We start from the raw sequence: 25543 nt of genomic DNA, 5'->3' as shown, positions 1-25543 counted from the left end.
ACAATTTGGGACATGCTCAATCAGACTTGCCGCAAATGGTGGAATTAGAAATGTGCCAGGGGATTCCAACACAATCCCATCAAGGTGGCATGTACCAATGCCATCTCACTAGTCCAAGTGATCAATTTCAGTTCACAATTGATGGCTCTGATAGGTCTAAGAGTCAAAGGGATCACACAAACAAGACAAGTGTCTGCTAATACTAACTGATAGAATCAAAAAGGGAGAGAAGGATCCAACATGGGAAGCGGGATACACAGCAGACTCATAGAATGGCAGATGTCCTAAATAGCACTCTGGCCTCAGAATCAGCCCTTAAGGCATTCGGATATGGCTCAAGAGCCTATGAGAGTATTGTAGGCATGAAAAGCCAAGATACCCTGGAAAAAAAAAAAAGACCTAAATGAAAGATCTCTGTGAGTGAGATCCCAGTGGAAAGAACGGGGCCATCAAAGATGGAAGTACCTTTCTCTGAAGGCAGGAGAGAACTTCCACTTTGACTATGACCCTATCAGAATAAGATCAAAGTCAGCGAACTCTAAAGGCTTCCATAGCCCTGGCAACTCATGACTAGAGCCTAGGGAGATTACTGACGCCATGAACAGGAGTGTCAAATTGTTAAGTCAGCAACAGGAGTCACTGTGTACTTACACCCCATGTGGGATCTGTCCTTAATGTGTTGTCTAATGTGCAGTGATGCTATAACTAGTACTGAAACAGTATTTTTACACTTTGTGTTTCTGTGTGGGTACAAACTGATGTGATCTTTACTAATTATATACTGAATCGATCTTCTGTATATAAAGATAAATGGAAATGAAAAAAAAAACCTGGTGTTAAATTGGAAATGGCATAGAAAATTAATTAATTTTAAAAAAAAATATTATGTAGGATCTCTGTCTTTAATGTGCTGTACACTCTTATTTAATGCTATAACTAGTACTCCAATGGTAGTTTTTTCACTTTGTGTTGCTATATGGGGGCAAACTGTTGAAATCTTTACCTAATATATACTAAACTGATCTTCTGTATTTAAAGAGAATTGAAAATGAATGATGATGTGATTGGAAGGGGAGAGGGAGCGGGAAAGGGGAGGGTTGCGGGCAGGAGGGAAGTTATGGGAGGGGAGAAGCCATTGTAACCCATAAGCTGTACTTTGGAAATTTATATTCATTAAATAAAAGTTTAATAAATGAAAAAAAATCCATTCAGAAAATAACTATCTTTGGTGCGTTTGGAAGTAAAATTAATGCCAAATAGATAAAAAAATATTTTGGAGAGGAGTTAGTAAGTGAACTTAGGTAATAATCATAGAAGGCTTTCTGGAGAGCATAAAATTATTTTTTCCTATAACCATTTAATTAATCTAGTAAAAATCTATTTTTATTAGGTTAGGCCATAAGATATTGAGTCAATTCCTTTAAACAAGTCTTTGCCTTGTCTCCTATAGGATTCAAGCTTGTTTTAAACAGCAGCAGTAGATTACTTTAAAATTTATTGTGTATGATGTAGTGGTTATTTTGCATTCAATTATTGTTTATAGCTATTGTCCATGTTCCCACTAAAATAGAGTCTTTGCTTTTTACTTATTAAACTTCTTATTTGGTGAGATATTAAGCCTTTTACTGTAATGTAAATTTAAAGTATATTATCTCAAAAATAAGAAAAAGAAAAGGAAGGAGGGATAGATGTAGGGAAAAACAGGAAAGGAGGGAGAGAAGGGTAGAGATGGAGGAAAGAGGGAATATCATTATATTCTTAGAATTATATCTATGAACTATATAGATGGTTAAAACTAGTCAAAAATATAAAAATCTGTTGAAGTAAAACAGCAACAATGAAAAACTGATGTGAATCTGGCAGAAAAATAACTCAGACAACCAGGAGAATTCCCAAGTTAAATGACGTTTGAATGATCTTTTAAAGAAAACCATGTTTGAGCAGGCAGAGAAAGACAGTAAGGATGTTGCAAGTTAGAGAAGTACAAAGTAGGAGAACCCTGAAAGGAAATGTTTGAAAACCAGTAGAATATTCCTTATATAAGGGAGGTTGGCAATAATAAATAAGACAGAACAAAGACGACCTTGAACTCATATTGAGTACCAGCACTTGAGAAGGCTATAATCTAGCTCATAAGAAGGGGATTCAAAAGAAGTCTCCATAATAAGGAGATATTGCATGATCGGAAATATGTTGCGAAAAAGCTCATTGAGTGAGGCTGTTGAGAAAATCTAAGTGAGGGATACAATTAAATGAGTTTTTAGTTAGAGTTTTTAGTTCAGATGCTATAATCTAGAAAATATGAACCATAAGAATGAGGCATCACATGAATTGAAGAAAGGGCCTTAAAAATGTGTAAAAGTAAAGGCTGGTGTTGTGGCAAGGCAGGTAAAGCCACCACCTGCAACACCAGCATCCCTTATGGGTACCAGCTAGAGACCTGGCTGCTCTGCTTCTGAGTCAGCTCCCTGCTAATGTGCCTGGGAAAGCAGCAGAGGATGGTACAAATGCTAGGGCCTCTGCACTCACCTGGGAGATCCCGAGGAAGCTCCTGGCCCCTGGACCTCAGATGGCCCAGCTCTAGCCAGTGAACCAGCTAGCAGAAGGTATCTGTGTGTGTGTGTGTGTGTATCTCTCTCTGTAATTCTGCCTTCCAAATCTTTTAAAAATGTGCAAAAGTCTGATAGGAAGCCAAACAGAGGAAGGAGAGAGAATACCCTATAAGGTAGCCCAGCAATGTGAAGAACTGTGATGTGTTTGGAAGATAAGGGTAATATTGTCTCTTTTGAGTATAAGGCAAGTGGAGGTACAGGGTAGAAAATGAGGCAGAAGTCTCTTGGTATCAGATAATGAACAGCGTTGCACCTCATGCTGAGCTATTTGGATTTTCTCTTATAAGAATCTTACTCTCTATTTTTGATGCTGTCGTTGACTTATATCCTGCCTTAGGAATCTGATATCTGGCCACAGTATGATGAATGAAATGAACATGTAAGAGACTTGTAACTAATGAATAGTTGGTGGGTGCCATATTCACCTGTGGGAAAGAGCCAAGGCAATTGGAGAAGGAATAAGAAAGGGCTAATGATGTGAGCTTGTAAACATGTGGAATATTGGAACTGACATTGGTTAAAGAGATAAGAAAGGAGTTAAATGGAGCCTCATGATAGCTCCTGGGTATCTGGAACTAACTCACATAGGAAAAACAGGGAGAGAGAATATTGACAGCTCTACTCTGAACATCTTGCATTTCAATACCTGCAGGAATTCTGACATTGGAAATGTGCCAGAGGAAATTTGAGAGTCTTTTTTTTTTTTGATAGCTGAAGCAATAAGTATAGAAAAGATTTCTCTTTAGAGGTAAATAAACTAGGAAACCTTCATATGAAAGAGAATCCATACAGAGTGGTCTCAATGATAAGCCATATAAAACTTGGTTGAAGATTGCTTGAGAAGATTTGTTTCTCAACTTGAAGTCTTTATGAATTGTCCTTGTGCCTGTTATATTCTTTTCCCATTTTCATTTTGCTCACATATCTCTTCTCTTCTCTGTATAAACACTCGGAGAGGGCTTCCCTGACTGCATAAACACTGGCCGTGTACTCTGCATCAGAGATCCTACATGTCTGGTTCCAAGTTCTATTTCCTATGTTTCTGTTTCTCCCCTGGTACTTCATTCTCCATCCCTGCTTTCTTTCTTTCCTTTCAACAGTGACTGAAGTAAAAACAAAATTCTGTGGAAAGTCTTCATACAACTTTTCTGCCCTCATCTTCCACATGGATTGAATGTTTGCTGAATAATTGAAATAGAAACATAATTTGCAAAATTGATCTAAGGAATTTTAGTGGATTCTTTTCCGGTCCATAATGCAAAAAAATCATTTAAAAAGTATCCTAGCTGGAAAATGTCTTAGAGTTCCTGCTAAAAACTCAAAATTGATCATAATATGCTATTCTAAAATGAGACAGTACCTTCAAAATCATTTATTTCAAACTATTTTGTTAGGCAAATTTTAAAGAAAATCAATGAGTTGTTATTAACTAATATTGACATATATTAATAACTTTCTAAGTATTATATTACAAACATTAAACATGAACATTCTTCAGAAAATTTGTGGAAAGTGGATTTAAAGATAAGTTTATGTTCACACAAAATATTTTGAGGCCGGCGTCGCAGCTCACTTGGCTAATCCTCCACCTGCGGCGCCAGCACCCCGGGTTCTAGTTCCGGTCAGGACACTGGATTCTGTCCTGGTTGCTCCTCCTCCAGGCAGTGGAGGATGGCCCAGGTGCTTGGGCCCTGCACCCGCATGGGAGACCAGGAGGAGGCACCTGGCTCCTGGCTTCGGATCGGTGCAGCACGCCGGCCAGGGTGGCCATCTGGGGGGTGAACCAACGGAAAAGGAAGACCTTTATCTCTGTCTCTCTGTCTCACTAACTCTGCCTGTCAAAAAAAAATAACATTTTGAAAATCATACATGATTTTTCATAATACATATTCCATGAATTTTTTGAATACCCTTGCATTGCCATACACCTTAACCTAGCAAAATCACATGTCTAATTCATTCATCTAGTCCAGTCCTTGTCACAGTTATCACCCTTGGGACCACTGCATGGTCAGGAGCTCTGACGTAAAGAGAACTACTGAGAAAAATATCAGTTCATTTGGAAATTTTCACTGATCTCTCCAAAATATTTAAATTTTAAAAAGAAGTTATAATTATTTTAAATTATTTAAATGATTCAATTACATTTTATTCAGTGAGCTAACTGTTTATTAAGTATTCCTGAGTGCTAAGCTACCATTTGATCAAAAGAAGCAAATTTCAAAAATGTGGCATTAAAATATCCAGTGAGGCCAGCATTGTGGCACAGCAGGTTAAGCTGCTGTCCAGAACACTAGCATCCTATGTGAGGTCCAGTTCAAGTCCCAAATATTCTACTTCCAGTCCAGCTCCTTGCTAATATCCTTGGGAAGGCAGCAGGAAACAGCCCAAGTACTTGGGCCCCTGCACACATGTGAGAGACCCAGGTGGAGTTTTGTGCTCCTGGCTTCAGCCTGGCCCATTGGGGACAGAACAAGTGGATGGAATAATCTCATATTCTTTTGTCTTGGCTGGCTGTCTGTCTGTCTGTCTTTCTCTCTCTTTCTCTCTCATTCTGACTTTCAAATAAATATATAATCTTTAAAAGAAAGAAAAACAATAGATGAGGGAGACAAGAGGAATTTTAATAATATTTACTCTCTTGATTGCAGATCCTGATCAGAGGAGAGATAAAGAACAATTTTTTGGTAGATTCCAAGATTCACCCTATTGCATTTATACAGACTCTCACAGAATCATTTTCATCATTCAACTCCTGACCTTGACTTCTGCCAGGTGCATTTTCTCTCTTTCCTGAGGCTTCTTCACTAAGAATTCCCCTACACTTGTCCTGGGACCCTGTCCAGGTGACATCAAAGCAGAGGCGTTTTACAGTTATTTCAGTCTTGCCCTTAAGCACCTGTGCACCTGTGGGAAAAGGCCCATGGGCACTGGGAGGATGCGCAATGACAGCACAGTGAACACGTTCATTCTGTGGGAGTTTTCCAGTTTCCCAGACCTGCAGGGTCTACTCTTTGTGGTGATTTTCTTCTCCCATGTGACCATCCTGGCTGCAAATGTGTCCATCATGTTGGCCATCAAGCTCAGTCACAGCCTTCATACCCCCATGTACTTTTTCCTTCTTGGCCTCTCCTTCTCAGAAACTTACACTACTATGGTGATCATCCTCCGCGTGTTAGTAGATTTGCTATCAAAGAGCAAGACCATATCTTTTCCTGAGTGTGCCACACAGATGTTTTTCTTCTTTGGCTTGGGGGGCAATAACTGCTTCATCTTGGCTGCTATGTCCTATGACCGTTACACAGCCATCCACAACCCACTGCGTTATCCCATCCTGAAGACCCCTAAGGTCTGCTTTCTACTCATGATGGCCTCTTGTATTGTTGGGATCCTAATTTCTTTGTGCATCATCACCATTGTATTCAACTTGTCCTACTGTGGTTCCAACATTATCCATCATTTCTTCTGTGACATTGCACCTGTGGTTCACCTTGCTTGTGATTACACTTCCTATCATAAAATGGCTATATATATATATGCTCTCTGCCTTTGTATTGTTAGGCAGTGTTGTTTTAATTATGGTTTCCTATGTCTTCATAATTTCTGTAGTTATAAAGATGCCCTCTACAGAAGGAAGGTATAAGGCCTTCTCAACCTGTTCCTCCCACCTCACTGTGGTGTCCATACACTATGGATTTGCTTGCTTTGTCTATCTGAGGCCCAAAGAGAGTGACACATTCCGTGAAGACATGCTGATGGCTGTGACATACACGATGCTAACACCACTACTTAATCCCATCGTTTATAGCCTTAGAAACAAAGAAATGCGAACAGCTCTAAGGAAAATTCGAGACAATGGCAATCGATTTTTCCTCCAGCTGTCAAGTAAAAGAGATCAGAACATTTAAAAATTTCTGGTTTGAGGGGCCAGCGCTGTGGTGCAGCGTGTTAAAGCCCTGCCCTGAAACGCCACCATCCCATGTGAGCGCCAGTTCATGTCCTGGATGCTCCTCTTCCAATGTAGCTCTCTGCTATGCCTGTTAAAGCAGTAGAAGATATCCCAAGTCCTTGGGCCCCTGCACCCATGTGGGAGACCCAGAAGAAGCTCCTGACTCCTGGCTTTGGATCAGCGCAGCTCCAGCCATTACAGCCATCTGGAAGTGAACCGGTGGATGGAAGACCTCTCTCTCTCTGTCTCTACCTCTCTCTGTAACTCTGTCTTTCAAATAAATAAAATAAATCTTTTAAAAAAAATTTCTAGTTTGATAAATAAAAGTAGTAAAGTAGAATACTTCTAATAAAAAACATAACTTTTTGTTCAAAGTATTTAAAATATTATCTAAATTATCTGAGATATCCATGCTTTGCTATCTTTCTACTCTATACAATTTTAAAACATTTTTAATATTATTAAAGTGTGTATACATTCAGAAATCCATCAAACACATTTTGAAACAATAATTTCATAAAAGTAGTGGCCTGTGGGTAATGAAGAAAATTAGTTTACTTAATACAAACTAGGCAGAACGTGAGAATTAAGAATGAAGAGGTGCATGCGGATCCGGCTGAAGAGCCCATGAGAGTATTTCAAGCAAGGAAAGCCAAGACACTCTGGCAAAAAAAAAAAAAAAAACACCTAAATGAAAGATCTCTGTGAGTGAGATCCCAGTGGAAAGAATGGGGCCATCAAAGAAGGAGGTACCTTTCTCTGAAGGGAGGAGAGAACTTCCACTTTGACTATGACTTTGTCTAAATATCATCAGAGTCGGTGAACTCAAAAGGCTTCCATAGCCTTGGCAACTCATGACTGGAGCCTACGGAGATTACTGATGCCATAAATAAGAGTGTCGATTTGTTAAGTCAACAACAGGAGTCACTGTGCACTTGGTCCTCATGTAGGATCTCTGTCCTTAATGTGCTGTACATTGTGATTTAATGCTATAACTAGTACTCAAACAGTATTTTTCACTTTGTATTTCTATGTGGGTGCAAACTGTTGAAATCTTTACTTAATATATGCTAAACTTATCTTCTGTATATAAAGAGAATTGAAAATGGAAAAAAAAAGAATGAGGAGGTGAACACCATGCAAAGAAAATTGAAAGCAATCTAAGGAGATACTGTGTTCATCTCTGTATTCAAGCAAATGTAGAAATTAGGATAAAATGAATGGTTTGGCAGAAAAAACAAACTTTTAGATTTGTTTATGTTGATTTAAACATTACACAATGCATATATTTATCAAAACATCACATAGTAAATCATATGTACAATTTTTTCAACACTAAATGATAATTTGTTTTTCATGTTTAAAAGCTTTCAAAATATGTATATACAAGATAAATAGATTACAGAGAATTACTGTAGAGCAAAATACATAAACATACAGGGTGTTTTATAGGATACAAAAACTATGTCACAATTAAAAAAAATTCAAGGGATGTAGGCAAATTAAAACATGTCTACAAAGAATATGCTAACTATAACTAAGGTGGAACTAGACAAATCCCTAAACATCAAAGTGAAATTAATTTTCTGTGTTTCCTACCTGCATGGTTTGCCTTTCTGGGGCTGAATTGCGTACTTCAGAAACATCAACTTCTGGTAGATGATCAAGCACCTCTTCCTCTTCATTCTTCTGATTTTGTCCACAGTCTGGCAATCTTAAGGAAGACTGGCTTATTTACATTCTGAGGAAATATAAGCCATTAGCAGGTCATCAGGGTTGGGTTCTGACATGAGCAGCTGAATAGAGGTCAACACGGCTGCAATGTTAAGGGATGGTTTCCAGACACATTTTGGTGGCAATTTGAAAACATCTAGACAAATTCTTCCAGCAGAATCAATGTTTGGAGGATAGATTGGAGTCAGAAGTCAGATCTGAGGAGATTTAAATGGGTACCTCTCAGGAATAATAACTTCCTGCTTGAAAACACACTTCTCATAAAGTGTTTTAGATCTATCTAGTATTCCTATGAGCTAACAGAACTCGCACGTCAATCATTTGGTCCTTATCTTCACAGCGCATGATGCCTGGGGGTGGCTCTGTGGCTAACGTGTGCAACTCTCTCTTAAGGCATGAAGTTATCTACATGATCCCCAAGTGAAAGTAAAACCACACAGGGTTCACCAATGCACACTAAGAGCTGACTACTGTACACTCAGTGCAGCAGCACACAACATGTGCACAACCTACTTCATATACATAATTTTATATCAGGTAAAAAAATTTTATAAACATTTCAAAAATAATTGACAAAAATTGTTTAGATCTATAGTATATAGCATATTGTTTTGCAATACATACAGATTGTAGAATGACTTGGTAGAGTTATTTAACATGCTGCATTATCTCATGTACTTATTTTTCTGGTGAGAAATCTTAGTATCTACTATCTTAACAGTTTTGAAGAATACTACACATCATTAACTATCATCATCATGTTGTGCAATAGACCACTCAAGCATTTTAATATATATTGAATCATGTTTTTGTTTGTTCTTTCTGTATCTTTGAAATAAATGTACATTTTAAGTAAAATTTTTTTGATCAGCAGTAATTATATATGTGTGTGGAATACAGTGTGACATTTCCATTTATGTAGATAGTGTATACTGATCAAATCAAGTTAATTAACATTTCCTCCTCTTGGTTACTACTTTATGATTGGAGCTTTAAAGACCCTCTATCCTATTTGCTAAGAAAATATGTAATAGATTATTCTAAACTACTGACACCACACTATGCTGTGTAACACTAGGTACTGACCTGTCTGATTTTGGTATATTTTCTGTTATCTAACCTCTGAATTGCCCCACTATGTCTACTGTTCTATCTTCAGATTCATATTGCTTTTAGCTTCCACATACATATTTGTCTTTGAGTCTGGCTCATTTCACTTAACATAATGTTTCATCATTTTGTTAGGTGTCTGTTACCCATTTATTTGTATTTTATCATTTTAAAACTGCCTGTTCATATCCTTTTCCAGTTTCTGAAATGGATTGTTTATTGCTCTTAGTTTATTGAGCTTGTTACATATTCTGGATGTTAATCTTTTCTTGGATACTTAACCTGCAAATATTTTCTCCCATTCTGTTGATTCCTCTTCGTTTGGTTAATGGTTCCCTTTGGTGTGCAGAGGCTTCTTTGCTTGATGTAATACCATTTGTTTATTTTATTTTTACTGGTTTTGTATTGGTGAGATCTTCAATCACTGCTTCACTTCTCAAATGGACACAATGGCCAGAGCTGTACTGATCCCAAGCCAGGAGCTAGGATTTCTTCCAGGTCTCCCACATGGGCACAGGGGCCTCAACATTTGGATGATCTTCTGCTGCTTTCCCAGGCCATAAACAGAAAGCTGTATCAGAAGAGGAATAGCCAGGATATGAACTGACGCCCATATAGGATGCTGGCACCACAGGTGGAGGCTCAACATTCTACACTACAGCACTCACCCCAGATTTTTCCATTTCTGTGTGGGTGTTTTATATTTCTTTTATTCAGGTTTTATAATTTTAATTGTAGAGATCTTTCACATCTTTGGTTACATTTTTCAAAGTATTGTTTGTAATTATTGAGTGGGACTGATCTTATAGGTTGTAGTCAGAACATTGTTGGTGTATAACAATGCTATTGATTTCTATGTATTAATTTTATATCCTGAAACTTTTTATCAGTTCTAAATGTCTCTTTAAAAATATTTTATTTATTTATTTGAGAGGTAGAGGGAGGGGAGGAGAGAGAGAGAGAGAAAGAGAGGGACTGCAGGGTCTTCTATCTGCTTTGGTTCACTCCCATAATGTCCACAACAGCAGGAGTTAGACAGATCCAAAGCCAGGAGCCAGGAGTTTCTTTTGGGTCTCCCACATGAATATAGGAGCCCAAGCACTTGGATCATTTTCTACTGCTTTCACAGGCAATAACAGAGAGCTGGGTTGGAAGAAGAGCAACCAGGATACCAACCGGCGCCCATATGGGATCCGGTGCCACAGGAAGAGGCTTAACTTACAACACTACAGCACTGGCCCCTAATAGTCTTGTTTGTTTGTTTGTTTGTTTGTTTTGACAGGCAGAGTGGACAGTGAGAGAGACAGAGAGAAAGGTCTTCCTTTACCGTTGGTTCAACCTCCAATGGCCGCTGTGGCCGGCGTGCTGTGGCCAGCGTACCACGCTGATCCGAAGCCAAGAGCCAGGTGCCTCTCCTGGTCTCCCATGCAGGTGCAAGGCCCAAGGACCTGGGCAGTCCTCTACTGCACTCCCGGGCCACAGCAGAGAGCTGGACTGGAAGAGGGACAACCAGGACAGAATCCGGTGCCCTGACTGGGACTAGAACCTGGTGTGCTGGCACCACAGGCGGAGAATTAGCCTTTTGAGCCACGGCGCTGGCCCCTAATAGTTTCTTAAATTACTCTTTTGATTCCCCTAAATAATAGATCATGTTAGAACCAGCGTTGTGGCACAGCAGGTAAAGTCACTACCTGCAATGCCACCATCCCATATGGGTGCTGGTTCATGTCCTGGCTTCTACACTTCTGATCCAGCTCCCTGTTAATTGCCTGGGAAAACCAGTGGAAGATTGTATTTGGACCCCTGCCTTTCTTGTTTGAGGCCTGGATGAAGGTCCTAGCTCCTGACTTAGATCTCATTCAGTCCTCACAGCCATTCTGAATAAACCAGCAGATGGAAGATTTCTCCCTATCTCCGTCTCCCTGTCCTTCAACTTTGACTTTCATATAAATAAGTAAATCATTTTAATCTTTTTAATGTTAGTTTTTAACTCATTCGATATGGTTTGAAGACACAATTCTAAGAATATAGTGATATTTCCTTCCTCCTTCCCTTCCTCCCTGCTCCTTCTCCTTCCCACCCTCCTTTTTTCTCCCTGTCTTACTTTTTGAGATAATATATTTATTTTAAATATGCATTACAGTAAAAAGGTTTAATGCTTCAAAGAATAAGAAGTTTAACAAGTAGAAAGGAAAAAGATCCTAGTTTCGTGGGAATATAGACAATAGCTATAAACAGTAATTGAATGGAAAAATGACCACTTCATCCATATACACTAAATTTTAAAGTAATCACAAATCATTAAAACTATAGTAGTATAACATTCTTAACTGTCGATTTAACAAAGTAATAAAACAAAGTTTCACAGAACTATGTTTGCAGCAATACTGATATATACAGGTATTATTTTCTTTTTTTCCATTCTTTTTTAAAATTTTAGTTCCCATATATAAGGGAGAATATGAGTTATTTGTTTTTCTATATCCAGCTTATTTCACTCAACATGATGTCCTCTAGTTTCATCCATTTTACTGCAAATGGTAGAATTTTATTCTGTTTATAGCTAAATAATATTCCATTGTATATGTATACTGCATTTCTTTACCCATTCATCTGATGATGAACACCATCATTCATTCCAAATTTGACTATTGTGAACAATGTTGCTCTAAACATCATGGTGCAGGTATGTGTTCATATATTTGGAGTATGTACCCTGTAGTTGGTTGCTAATCTTTTTTTTTTTTTTTTTAGAAATCTTCAGTATTTTCCACAGTGGCTACACTAATTTACATTCCCACAAACAATGTATAGCTGTTCCCCTTTTTCCATATCCTAGCCAGCATTTGTTACTCTGTGTTTTGGGCTTTAGCCATTCTTATGGGTGAGGTGATATCTCATTGTGGTTTTGATTTGCATTTCTCTAATGGATAGTGATAGCATTTTTTCTTATATTAGTTGGCATTTGTTTTTCTTCTTTTGAGAATTAACTATTGAAGTCCTTTGCCTATTTTTTTTTGACAGGCAGAGTGGATAGTGAGAGACAGAGAGAAAGGTCTTCCTTTTTGCCGTTGGTTCACCCTCCAATGGCCACTGCGGCCAGCGCATCTTGCTGATCCGAAGCCAGGAGCCAGGTGCTTCTGCTGGTCTCCCATGTGAGTGCAGGGCCCAAGGACCTGGGCCATCCTCCACTGCCTTCCCGGGCCATAGCTGAGAGCTGGCCTGGAAGAGGGGCAACCAGGATAGAATCCAGCGCCCCAACCGGGACTAGAACCCAGTGTGCTGGCGCTGCAAAGCGGAGGACTAGCCTGTTAAGCCACGGCGCCGGCCCATCTCTGATTTTATAGATTTGGGTCTTTTCTCCTCTTTTTTTAGTTAGTTGGGCCAATGGGGTGTCAATTTTGTTTATTTTTTCAAAAAACCGGCTCCTCATTTGGCTGATTTTTTGTAATTTTTTTTTTATTCAATCCTGTTGATTTCTTCTCTGATTTTACTTATTTCTCTTCTCCTACTAGATTTGGGTCTGGTTTACTGCAGATATTCTAGATCCTTGAGATGAATTGAAAGCTCATTTATTTGGTGCCTTTCCAATTTCTTAATGTAGGCACCTATTGTTATAAACTTTCTTCTTAATACTGCTTTTGCTATATCCCATAAGTTTTGGTATGTTGTGCTGTTATCCTCATTTACTTCCAGAAAATTTTTGATTTCTTTTTTAATTTCTTCTATGACCCATTGTTCATTCAGGAGCATGTTGTTCAATCTCCATGTGTTTGCATGTGCTCTAGGGATTCCTGAGTTCCTAATTTCCAACTTCATTCCTCTATGGTCTGAGAAGTTGCATCTTATGATTCTAATTCTTTTGAATTTGCTGAGACTTGCTTTATGGCCTAGTATGTGGTCAATCCTAGAGAAGGTTCCATGTACTGCTGAGAAGAATGTAAAGTCTTTATGTGTAGGATAAAAAGTTCTGTAGATATCTGTTAGATCCATTTCAGCTATAGTGTCGTTTAAATCTACTGTATCCTTGTTGATCTTCTGTCCTGTTGATCTATTTCTGAGACTGGAGTATTGAATCCCCCAGTACTATTTTATTGGGGTCTAAGTCTCCCTTTAAGGCCCTTAACAAATCTTTTAAATAAATCAGTGCCCTGAAATTAGGTGCATATACATTGATAATCATTAAATCTTCCTGTTGAATTGATCCATTAGTCATTCTATAGTGCCCCTCTTTGTCTCTCTTAACAGTTTTTTTTGTTAAAGTTTATTTTGTCTGATATTAACATGGCTACACCTGCTCTTTTTTCATTTCTGTTGGCATGGTATATCTTTTTCCAGCCTTTCACTTTCAGTCTGTGTGCATCTTTGTTGTTAAGATGTGTTTCTTGTAAGCAGCAAAAAGATGGGTTTTGTTCCTTAACCCAATCTGCTAATCTGTTTCTTTTAACTGTACAGTTCAGGACATTAACATTTAATGTGACTATTGATAAGTAGTAACTTAGCCCTGCCATTAGCCAAAGATATTTTCTAATATATGCTTTGAACTCCCTGTGATCTTTTGCTGTGAGGTTTCCTTCCTTTACCTTCTTTCATACTGATGACCGTGTTTCTGTGTGTAACACATCTTTAAGCATCTTTTGCAGGGCTGGACGAGTGGCGACAAATTCTTTCAATTTCTGTTTGCTATGAAAGGGCTTTATTTCACCTTCATTCACAAATGAGAGCTTTGCAGGATATAATATTCTGGGCTGGCAGTTTTTCTCTCTTAGTACCTGGGCTATGTCTCGCCATTGCCTCCTAGCCTGTAGGGTTTCTGATGAGAATCTGCTGTGAGTCTAATTGGAGATCCTCTGAGAGTAATCTGACGTTTCTCTCTTGCACATTTTAGGATCTTTTCTTTATGTTTCACTGTGGTGAGTTTGATTACTACGTGTTGTGGTGAGGATCTCTTTTGGTCATGTTTACTAGGGGTTCTATGAGCTTCCTGTACTAAGATGCCTCTGTCCTTCTCCAAACCCGGGAAGTTCTCTGCAGGTATCTCACTAGAAAGGCCTTCTAATCATTTCTCTCTCTCCATGCCTTCAGGAACTCCTAGAACCCGAATGTTGGGTTTTTTAATAGTATCCTGTAGATTCCCAACAATATTTTTTAGATTTCTAATCTCCTCTTCTTTTCTTTGGTTCGACTGTATACTTTCCTTTGCTCTCTCTTCTAAGTCCAATATTCTCTCTTCTGCTTCACTGACTCTGTTTTTAAGGTTCTCTAATGTGTTTTTTATTTGATCTATTGAGTTCTTCATTTCATTTTGATTTCTCTTTACTATCACACTTTCCTGTTCTACTAGTTTCTGTAGTTTCTGTATTTCGTTTTGATTCCTCTGTAAGATTTCATTTTCATGAATGAGATTTTCTATCCTGTCCAGTAAGGATTTCCGTAGCTCAAGCATTTGTTTTTGAAAACTTCTAATTGTTCTTATCATAAATTTTTTGAAATCCATATTTGCATTTCTTCCATCTCATCATCTTCATAATCTTGGCTTGGGGTGTCATGTTCATTTGAGGGTGTCATAATGTCTTCCTTATTCTTGTTTTCTCAGTTTCTGCATTTGCTGCTTGGCATTGTGGAGATATTCTTTGGATTCTTCTTCCCTCGCTGTGGTGTTTTTTTCTTTTAATACTATGACTGTAGTAGGTGGACTGTCTGCTTTTGATGTAGCCTTAGAGGCTTGAGATGGATGTGGCCTGAGAGCTCTGTTTGGTTCCTCAGGGTTAAGGGTGTGCCAAAGGTGACACTCCTAGGTTAGGTGTGGTAAATTTCTCTCTCTTTCTTTCCTTTTTTTTTTTTTTGATTCAGAAGGGAAATTATTCCACACAGCTGAGCAGAATTGAAGGTAGTTATCAGGTGAGTGATATACCCACAGGAGCCAAAGGTCAGAAGCTCTTTCCCAAGGACCACACAGGGAATCTGTGTTGCCCTCAGTGTGGGCTCAAATTCTCCTGCAGTCTCCCACTGGGTTGCCAAGGTTACCGAATTGTCACGTCTCTGGAGAGTACTCACTTGAATTCTGTGAGTTCTCTCACCCACCGTCTCTTTTTTTCACAGTCTCAGTTCATTAGCACCACACATTCACTACGTCCTAATTTCCAGTTATTTCACACACACACCACCACCACCACCCCAGAGTCAGGTTTTTCTGTTTTTCTGAGGGTGGGTGCAGCCCTCAGGTTGCGCCACTTATTATGTCCAGAATGGCACATGCTCTTTGTCTTGCTCGCCTTTGAGAGGTGAGCGGAGAGAGAAACTCGTGTCTGTACCGGTCACTTATTTTTTTTTTACTCTCTCTTCTAGTTAGCCTGGGGAACTTTTCCCCACGGAGCTTCAAGCCTCGTTCCCTCTAGGCTCCTCTTTCCACTTTCCCACCGGTGTCTCAGGCTATTGAGGTTTGGCTCACCTCACGTTCCAGTGCAGGTGTGTTGATTCCACCATTGGTGTCCCGAGCCGTGGGCTCCCATGCCCTCCATGCAGGTTCACTGTGAATCACTAGTTCCAGAAGAGTTTCCTCTACTGTTTCTTCCCCACTTTTGAACCTGCTGTATCTCCACTTTTATTAAACTGTCTCTTCCCGGACTATCAGTGTGCTCCCTTCCTATTCCACCATCTTGCCTCTCCCCCTCAACAGACATTTTTCAAAAGAGGAAATCCAAATGGCCAACATACACATGAAAAAAATGCTCAGGATCCCTAGCCATCAGGGAAATGCAAATCAAAACCACAATGAGGTTTCACCTCACTCTGGGTAGAACGGCTTACATATAGAAATCAACGAACAACAGAGCTGGCGAGGATGTGGGGAAAAGGGGACACTAATCCACTGTTGGTTTGAATGCAAACTGGTAAAAGCACTATGGAAGACAGTTTGGAGAGTCCTTAGAAACCTGAATATAGCCCTACCACAGGAACCAGCCATCCCACTCCTTGGAAATCACCCAAATGATATTAAAGGGGGGAAAAAAGAGCTATTTGCACCTCAATGTTTGTTGCAGCTCAATTCCCAATAGCAAAGGCATGGAATCAACCTAAATGCCCATCAAAGAAGACTGGATAAAGAAATTATGGGATATGTATTCTATGGAACAGTATACAGCAGTAAAAAAAATAATAATGAAATCTGGTTATTTGCAACAAAATGGAGGAATCTGGAAAATAGCATGCTGAGTGAAATAAGCCAATCCAAAAGGGACAAATATCATATGTTCTCCCTGATCAATGACAACTAAATGAGCATCTAAAAGGAAACCCGTTGAAATGAAATGGACACTATGAGAAACAATGACATGATCAGCCCTTGTCTTGACTGTTGAGGAACAACTTACTATTTTATTCCTTTTACTATTTTTTGATGTTGTTGTTGTTCTTTTTGTTCTACTTAATAGCACTGGTTGAACTCTGTAATTAATACACAATTATTCTTAGGTGTTTAAAATTAACAGAAAAGTGATCTCTCTTAAATATAAGAGTTGGAATAAGAGAGGGAGGAGATATACAGGTCAGCACATGCTCACTCAGACTTATCTCCAATGGTAGAGCTAGAATTGTGCCAGGGGATTCCAATTCAGTCTCATCAAGGAGGCATGTACCAATGCCAGTTTACTTGTTAAAGTGATAAGTTTAAGTACATAATTGATCAAAAAGATAGGGTAAGTATCAAAGAGATTTCACAAATAAGACCAGTGTCTGCAAATAACGAATGATAGAATTAAAAGGGAGAGAATGATCCTGCAGGGAAAGTGGGACACACAGACTCATAGAGTGGCAAACACCCTAAATAGCACTCCAGCCTCAGAATCAACCCTTGAGGCATTCAGATCTGGCTAAAAGGTCCATTATAGTCTCACAAGCATGGAAAGCAAAGACACTGTGGCAAAAACAACCTAAATGAAAGATCTTGGTGAACAAGACCCCAGCGGAAAGAATGGGCCATCAAAGAAGGAGGCACCTTTCTCCAAAGGGAGGAAGGAACCTCCACTGTGATATGACCTTGATTAAACAAGTTCAGAGTTGGTGAACTCCTCTCCTCTCCCCACCTCGCCTCGCCTCGCCTCTCTTCACTTTTTGTTCAAATCTTCCATAGCCTCAACAGCTCATGGCAAGAGCCTCGGGTGATTACTGATGTCATAAATAAGAGTGTCAATTGTTATATCAACAACGGGAGTCACTGGGCACATGCTCCCCATGTAGGATCTCTGTCCTTAATGTATTTTACTATGAGAGTTAAAGATAACACTACTAGTTGAACAATAATCTGTATCTTATGCAGTTGTGTGAGTGCAGTCTGTTGAAGTCTTTGCTTATATACTAAGTTGATCTTCTGTATATAAAGATAATTGAAAATGAAACTCAATAAAGAGTGGGATGGGAGAGGGAGAGGGAGATGGGATGGCTGTGGGAGGGAAAGAGGTTGGGGGGGAGCCACAACAATGCAAAAGATGCACTTTGTAAATTCACATTTATTAAATAAAAAATGGAAAAAAAGAGATTGCTAATAAAGATCAGGATGGATATTTGTCCATAGACCTACTATTATCAAAAATATAAAGAGGCTGGTGCCATGGCTCAACAGGCTAATCCTCCGCCTTGTGGCGCCAGCACACCAGGTTCTAGTCCCGGTCGGGGTGCCAGATTCTGTCCCGGTTGCCCCTCTTCCAGGCCAGCCCTCTGCTATGGCCCAGGAGTGCAGTGGAGAATGGCCCAAGTGCTTGGGCCCTGCACCCGCATGGGAGACCAGGAGAAGCACCTGGCTCCTGCCATCGGATCAGCGTGGTGCACTGGCCACAGTGCACCGGCCGCAGCGACCATTGGAGGGCAAACCAACGGCAAAGCAAGACCTTTCTCTCTGTCTCTCTCTCTCTCCCTGTCCACTCTGCTTGTCAAAAAAAATATATATATATATGTATATATATATATAAATAGAAATACAAACTGTTCTTCAGTATTGAATTTAAAGATATCTTACTGTATTGAGTTTACATCATTTTTATACCTTCCATGTTTCTGTTCATGTAGACGTTTATACTTATCATTTGTATGGTTTTGAAAGATTTGAACAAAAAAGATTTAAATCATAGCAGGGTTTGCTCTATTCAAAACTGGTACAGAAAACAGCTAAGTTTTTTTTTTCCTTTGTGCTCTATAAACCTTGCAGCTACAAACCCCAAATAAGGAAGATATATATATATATATATATATATATATATATATATATATGGAAGATATATATATATATATATAAGGAAGATATATATATATAAGGAAGATATATATATATATATATATATATATATATATATATATATATATCTCCAATGCCAAATACAAATTACAGTCCTGATTCCTGGAAAGAGGCTTTGAAATGGACCCAGATGACATGAAAGGAAAAGGATGCAAAAATAGTTGACATGAAAGCTTTCTTTGTGCACACCTGTGCAAGTCTTTGATATTCTGTTGATTGATAACTTCTCTGAGAAATCAATTTTAGCAGTGAATTTTTAAAAAACAGATGCTGGCGAGGATATGGGGAAAAGGCATACTAACCCACTGTTGGCGGGAATGCAAACTGGTAAATCCACAATGGAAGTCAGTTTGGAGATTCCTCAGAAACCTGAATATAACCCTACTGCACGACCCAACCATCCCACCCAAGGGAAATTAAATTGGCAAGTAAAAGAGCTATCTGTAGCTCAATGTTTATTGCAACTCAGTTCACAATAGCTAAGGCATGGAATCAACCTAAATGCCCATCAAAGAAGACTGGATAAATAAATTATGGGATATGTTCTCTATAGAATACTACACAGTGGTAAAAAAAAAAATGAAATCTGGTCATTTACAACAAAATGGAGTAATCTGGAAAACATCATGCTGAGTGAAATAAGCTAGTCCCAAAGGGACAAATATCATATATTCTCCCTGATCTGTGACAACTAACTGAGCACCTAAAAAGAAACCTGTAGAAGTGAAACTGACACTATGAGAAACAATGACTTGATCAGCCCTTGTCCTGACTGTCGAGGAATAGCTTACTGTTTTATTCTTTTCAGTATTTTCTTTTTCTACTTAATACCATTGGTTGAACTCTTTAATTAACACACAATTATTCTTAGGTGTTTAAAGTTAACTGAAAATTGATCCCTGTTAAAAATAAGAGTATGAATAAGAGAAGAGGAGATGTACAATTTGGCACATGCTCACTTGGACTTACCCCTAACAGTAGAGCTAGAAATATGCCATGGGACTCCAAATCCCATTAAGGTGGCATGTACCAATGCCATCTTACTAAAGTGATCAGTTAGTGTATAATTGATCATAAAGATAGGATTAGTGTCAAAGGGATCACATAAGTAAGACCGGTGTCTGCTAATAATAATTGATAGAATTAAAAATGAGAGAATGACCCAACCTGGGAAGTGGGATACACAGCAGACTCATAGAATGGATAGTGTCCTAAACAGGACCCTTGCCTCAGAATCAGTCCTTAAGGCATTCAGACCTGTCTATAAAGCCCATGAGAGTATCTCAGGCATGGAAAACCAAGACACTGTGGCAAAAAAAAAAAAAAAAACGACCTAAATGAAAGTTCTCTGTGAATAAGATCCCAGTGGAAAGAACGGGCCATCAAAGAAGGAGGTACCTTTCTCTGAAGAGAGGAGAGAACTTCCACTTTGATTATAGCCTTTTCTAAATAAGGTTGGAGTTTGTGAACTCAAGAGGCTTCCATAGCTTTGGCAGCTCATGACAAGAGCCTCGGGTGATTACATGAGTATACTTCATATTTTTATTAATTTTTACATATATTTTCTACTGTTAACTTTGTGAAGTAAAAATTTTCATCAGAAAAAGGTAGTGAAAAAATCCATTCTTTATTAGATTTTCAGTATTTAACAATAACAATGTAACAATCAAAACAATATAATGTAGTGACTGTGGAAAATGATAGCAAATAAACAGTAAAGAAACAATCATCTATCATATATATGATACAAATATATATAAACTGATATGTGGAGATATACAAACACATGACTGTTTCAACAAATAATGCAATAAATGTTTTTAAGGAAACCTACAAGGTACTAACTTACTAGGTTTGATGTATAAATTCTGGGGGGTAAGAAAATGCTTTCTAGGCATGGTGTCAGTGCAGAATCATGAAGGTAAAATGTTGCAGATTTAACAACACAATGTAAGTGTTCCTTATTCTAAAAAATAGCCAAATTGAAATGAAAATCAAAAATTTTGAAAAACATACTAAGAAATATATAATATAAATTTGCTGTATGTATAGAGAGTTCTCAAAAAATCAAAAGAAAGTTCTGGGCCGGCACCGTGGCTCACTTGACTAATCCTCCACCTGCGGCACCAGCACCCTGGGTTCTATTCCCAGTTGGGGCACCGGGTACTAGTCCCTGCACCCGCATGGGAGACCAGGAGGAAGCACCCTGCTTTTGGCTTCAGATTGGCACAGTGCTGGTCGTGGCGGCCATTAAGGAAGTGAACCAACAGAAGGAAGACCTTTCTCTGTCTCTCTCTCACTGTCTCTAACTCTCTCTCTCTCTCTCTCACACACACACACACACACTGTCTAACTCTGCCTGTCAAAAATTTTTAAAAATTTAAAAAATTTTAAAAACTAGTATTCAGTTAGTACTGTATATTTTGTGTTCTGTGTGGGTACAATCTGTTGAAATCTTTCCTTAGTATATACTAAGTTGATCTTCTGTATATAAAGATAATTACAAATGAATCTTAATGAAGAATGGCATAGGAGAGGGAGTAGGAGAAGAGATAGTTTGTGGGTGGGAGGATGATTATGGGGGGAAAACTGCTATAATCCAAAAGTTGTACCTTCGAAATTTATATTTATTAAATAAAAGTTTTCTTAAAAACTTGTGTTTTATCCCCAGTGGAAATGGAGGTGGATGCCCCTAAGCAGTGGAGAAGGTCCCTGCCTAAGAAGAGGGTTAGGAAGGAGGAGGAAGGAATGTAGGAGTTACCTCTCTGAAGGTGCAATATAAGGGAGGGGTCTTATCAGGCCTTTCTATTAGACCTTTCATGCCAACAATAGATACTAAGAAAGGAAGGAGTGGACCACAATATTCATTTAAAACAGATAAACTAGTCCCAGTGTCCACCAAGAAAGAAACTCACTTGCCAGACACTGTCCCTGTTACCCTTGGGTCCCTGGACTCATCTGCGATGCAGGCTCTGGAACCCAGGCCTTCTCATTCTGTTAAGTTTAACAGAGATGAGATGTCCTGTGCTGGAGGGGTTTGAGCATAGGGGTGTCCCAGAAAGGGAGTTTCCCTCCCTGGGGGCAGTCCATCTTCCAGTGACCCCATTGTCCACACTTGGAAAGTCTTGGGTTAGGGCAGCTCCTGGTCCAGTGTCCTATATCGCCACACTTAATACAGGCTCCAGGAGGGCTAGAGCCTTTAACCAAGGTGGGATTTGAGTCATAGCAGGTCTCTAAACTCTCAGATGCTTGCCTCTATAATCCACCAAGACCCCAGTTGCCAGCTAAGTCTCACCCCTTAGGGGCCCTGTTATTAATGCGGCAATGCCAGTCACTGGTTTGGGTGAATGATCTTTCTGATGTGTTGTTGGATTTGATTAGCTAATATCTTGTTGAGGATTTTTGCATCTCTGTTCATTAGGGATACTGATCTATAGTTCTCTTTCCCTATTGCATCTTTTTCTAGCTTAGGAATCAAGGTGATGTATGCTTCATAGAAGGAGTTTGGGAGTATTCCCACCATCAGCTTGGGAAGAATTGGAATTAATGCTTTGTCTGGTAGAATTCAGCAGAGAAACTGTCTGGTCCTGGGTTTTTCTTTTTTGGGAGTGTATTACTAATTCAATTTCCTTCTTGGTTATGAGTCTGTTTAGGTTTTCTGTGTCTTCATGGATCATTTTAGATAGGTTGAATGTGTCCAGGAATCTACCCATTTCTTCTAGGTTTTCTAATTTGTTGACATACAGACCTTCGTAGTAATTCCTGATGATTCTTTTTATTTCTATGGTATCTGTTGTTATATTTCCTTTTTGTCTCAAATTTTATTGATTTTGGTCTTCTCTCTTCTTTTTTTGGTTAGCTGGGCCAATGGTGTATCAATTTTTGTTTTTTAAAAAAACCAGCTCTTCATTTCATTGATCTTTTATATTGTTTTTGGTTTCAGTTTTGTTTATTTCTTCTCTTTCATTATTTCTTTCCTCCTAATTTGGGGTTTGTTTTGTTGTTGTTTTTCTATGTCCTTGAGAAGCGTTGATAGATCATTTATTTGTTACCTTTCCAATTTCTTCATGTGGGCACCGATGGCTGTAAACTTCCCTCTTAGTGCTGTTTTTGCTGTATCCTGTAAGTTTTGATTTGTTGTGGTGTCATCTCCATTCATTTCCAGAAACTGTTTTACTTCTCTTGATTTTTCCTATGACCCACTGTTCATTCAGGACCATGTCGTTCAGGTTTCATGTGTTTGCAAATGATCTAGAGATTCTGGAGTTGTTGATTTCCAGCTTCATTCCATTGTGATCAGAGAAGAGACATGCTATGATTTCAGTTTTTTTTTTTAATTTGCAAAGACTTGCTTTATAGCCAAGTATATGATCTATCCTAGAGAAAGAATCATGTATTGATGAGAAGAATGTGTATTCTGCAACTATGAGATGAAAGGTTCTGTAGATATCAGTTAGGTCCATTTGGTTCATAGTGTTTATCAGCTCTGTTATTTCTTTGTTCATTTTGTGTCTAATGATCTGTCCATTGATAAACATGGGGTGTTGAAGTCCCCCATTACTATTGTGTTGGAGTTTATGTCTCCCGTTAGATATCCATTAACATTTATTTTAAATAGCTAGGTGCCCAGTTATTGGGTGCATATACTTTTATTATAGTCACATCTTCCTGTTGAATTGATCCCTTAATCATCACATAGTGCCCTTTTTTGCCTCTTTTAAGTGTTTTTATATTAAAGTCTATTTTGTCTGATACTAGGATGACGACACCTGCCCTTTTTTGCTTTTATTAACATGGAATACCTTTTTCCTTCCTATCACTTTCAGTCTGCAGGTATCTTTGTTGGTGAGATGTGTTTCTTGTAGGCAGCAAATAGATGGGTCCTGCTTTTTAATGCATTCATTAAAAAGCATTCATAGTCTGTATCTTTTAACTGAAGAGTTTAGACCATTAATATTCAAGGTAACTATTGATAAGTAATGACTTTGCCCTGCATTTTTTCATAAATATTCCTACTGTTTACTTCAGATTTCTTTTGTACTTAGGGAGTTTCTACCTTCTCATTCTTTCAAAATGATGGCTGTCTTTCTGTGTTTCTGTGTATAGCACATCCCTAAGCATCTTTTGAAAGGCTAGATGAGTAGCAACAATTTTTTTTCAATTTCTGCTTGTTATGGAAGGTCTTTATTTCACATTCATTCATAAATGAGAGCATTGCAGTTTTCAGTGATTCTAGGTTGACAGTTTTTTTTTTTTCTTTTAAGTCTTGGAGTATGTCCCACGATTCCCTTCTAGCTTGTAGCATTTCTGATAAGAAGACAGCTGAGGCCGGCGCCGTGGCTCAACAGGCTAATCCTCCGCCTTGCGGCGCCGGCACACCGGGTTCTAGTCCCGGTCGGGGCACCGATCCTGTCCCGGTTGCCCCTCTTCCAGGCCAGCTCTCTGCTGTGGCCAGGGAGTGCAGTGGAGGATGGCCCAAGTGCTTGGGCCCTGCACCCCATGGGAGACCAGGAGAAGCACCTGGCTCCTGCCATCGGAACAGCGCGGTGCGCCGGCCGCAGCGCGCTACCGCGGCGGCCATTGGAGGGTGAACCAACGGCAAAAGGAAGACCTTTCTCTCTGTCTCTCTCTCACTGTCCACTCTGCCTGTAAAAAAAAAAAAAAAAAAAAAAAAAAAGAAGAAGACAGCTGTGACTCTAATTAGAGATCCTCTGAAAGTAATCTGGCATTTCTCTCAGTAATTTTAGACTCTTTTATTTATGCTTTACTTTGGAGAATTTTACTACAATGCGTTGTGGTGAAGATCTTTTCTGATCATGTCTGTTAGGAGTTCTATGTGCCTCGTGTACTTGGATGTCTCTTTCTCCAAATTTGCTGTCCTCCCTAATTAATTAACAGGCCTTCTAGTTCTTTCTCTCTTTCCACACTTTCAGAAACTCCTAAGACCCATATGATGGGGGTACCTTTGATGGTATCCTATAAATCTCCAACACTGTCTTTAAGTTTTTCTAATTTCTTCTTGTTTTTGGTCTTACAGTAAAATTTATAGATATTTGTCTTCTAGCTTGGATATGATTTCTTCTGCCTCACCAACTCTGCAGTTTAGGATAAGGCTATCCACTGTGTTTTTTTCTTTGATCTATTGAATGTTTCTAATATTTCATTTTGATTTCTTTTTTTTTTTTTTTTTGACAGGCAGAGTGGACAGGGAGAGAGAGAGAGACAGAGAGAAAGGTCTTCCTTTGCCGTTGGTTCACCCTCCAATGGCCACTGCGGCTGGCACATTGTGGCCAGCGCACCACGCTGATCCGATGGCAGGAGCCAGGTGCTTCTCCTGGTCTCCCATGCAGGTACAGAGCCCGAGCACTTGGGCCATCCTCCACTGCACTCCCTAGCCACAGCAGAGAGCTGGCCTGGAAGAGGGGCAACCAGGACAGAATCCGGCGCCCCGACCAGGACTAGAATCCAGTGTGCCAGCGCCGCAAGGCGGAGGATTACCTAGTGAGCCACGGCACCGGCCTTGATTTCTTTTTAAAATCTCAATTTCATGGGAAAAATTTTCATTCATGTCATGTATTAGTATGTGGATTTGCTTCTGAATGCTTTTTTTTTTTTTTTTGACAGGCAGAGTGGAAAGTGAGAGAGACAGAGACAGAGACAGAGAGAGAGAAAGGTCTTCCTTTGCTCTTGGTTCACCCTCCAATGGCCGCCACAGCTGGCGCGCTGTGGCCGGCACACTGCACTGATCCGAAGGCAGGAGCCAGGTGCTTCTCCTGGTCTCCCATGGGGTGCAGGATCCAAGCACTTGGGCCATCCTCCACTGTACTCCCGGGCCACAGCAGAGAGCTG

At 39.3% G+C, this 25543-nt stretch overlaps 1 protein-coding gene and 1 pseudogene across 1 annotated transcript; one reads left to right on the top strand and one right to left on the bottom strand.

Moving 5' to 3' along the window:
* The first annotated feature begins 5550 nt into the window (after window positions 1–5550).
* Window positions 5551–6520, top strand: LOC133764449 (olfactory receptor 10K1-like). The gene is given in 2 exon segments (XM_062198126.1): window positions 5551–6153; window positions 6155–6520. Coding segments are annotated over 2 exon segments (969 nt in total).
* A 1619-nt stretch (window positions 6521–8139) lies between these two features.
* Window positions 8140–25543, bottom strand: part of LOC133763748 (ubiquitin-conjugating enzyme E2 T-like) — a 30555-nt pseudogene continuing 13151 nt past the window's right edge.

The sequence above is a fragment of the Lepus europaeus genome, chromosome 7 (genome assembly GCF_033115175.1).
Source record: "Lepus europaeus isolate LE1 chromosome 7, mLepTim1.pri, whole genome shotgun sequence".
Classification (NCBI taxonomy): domain Eukaryota; kingdom Metazoa; phylum Chordata; class Mammalia; order Lagomorpha; family Leporidae; genus Lepus; species Lepus europaeus.
This window is presented reverse-complemented; position numbering and strand designations above follow the sequence as displayed.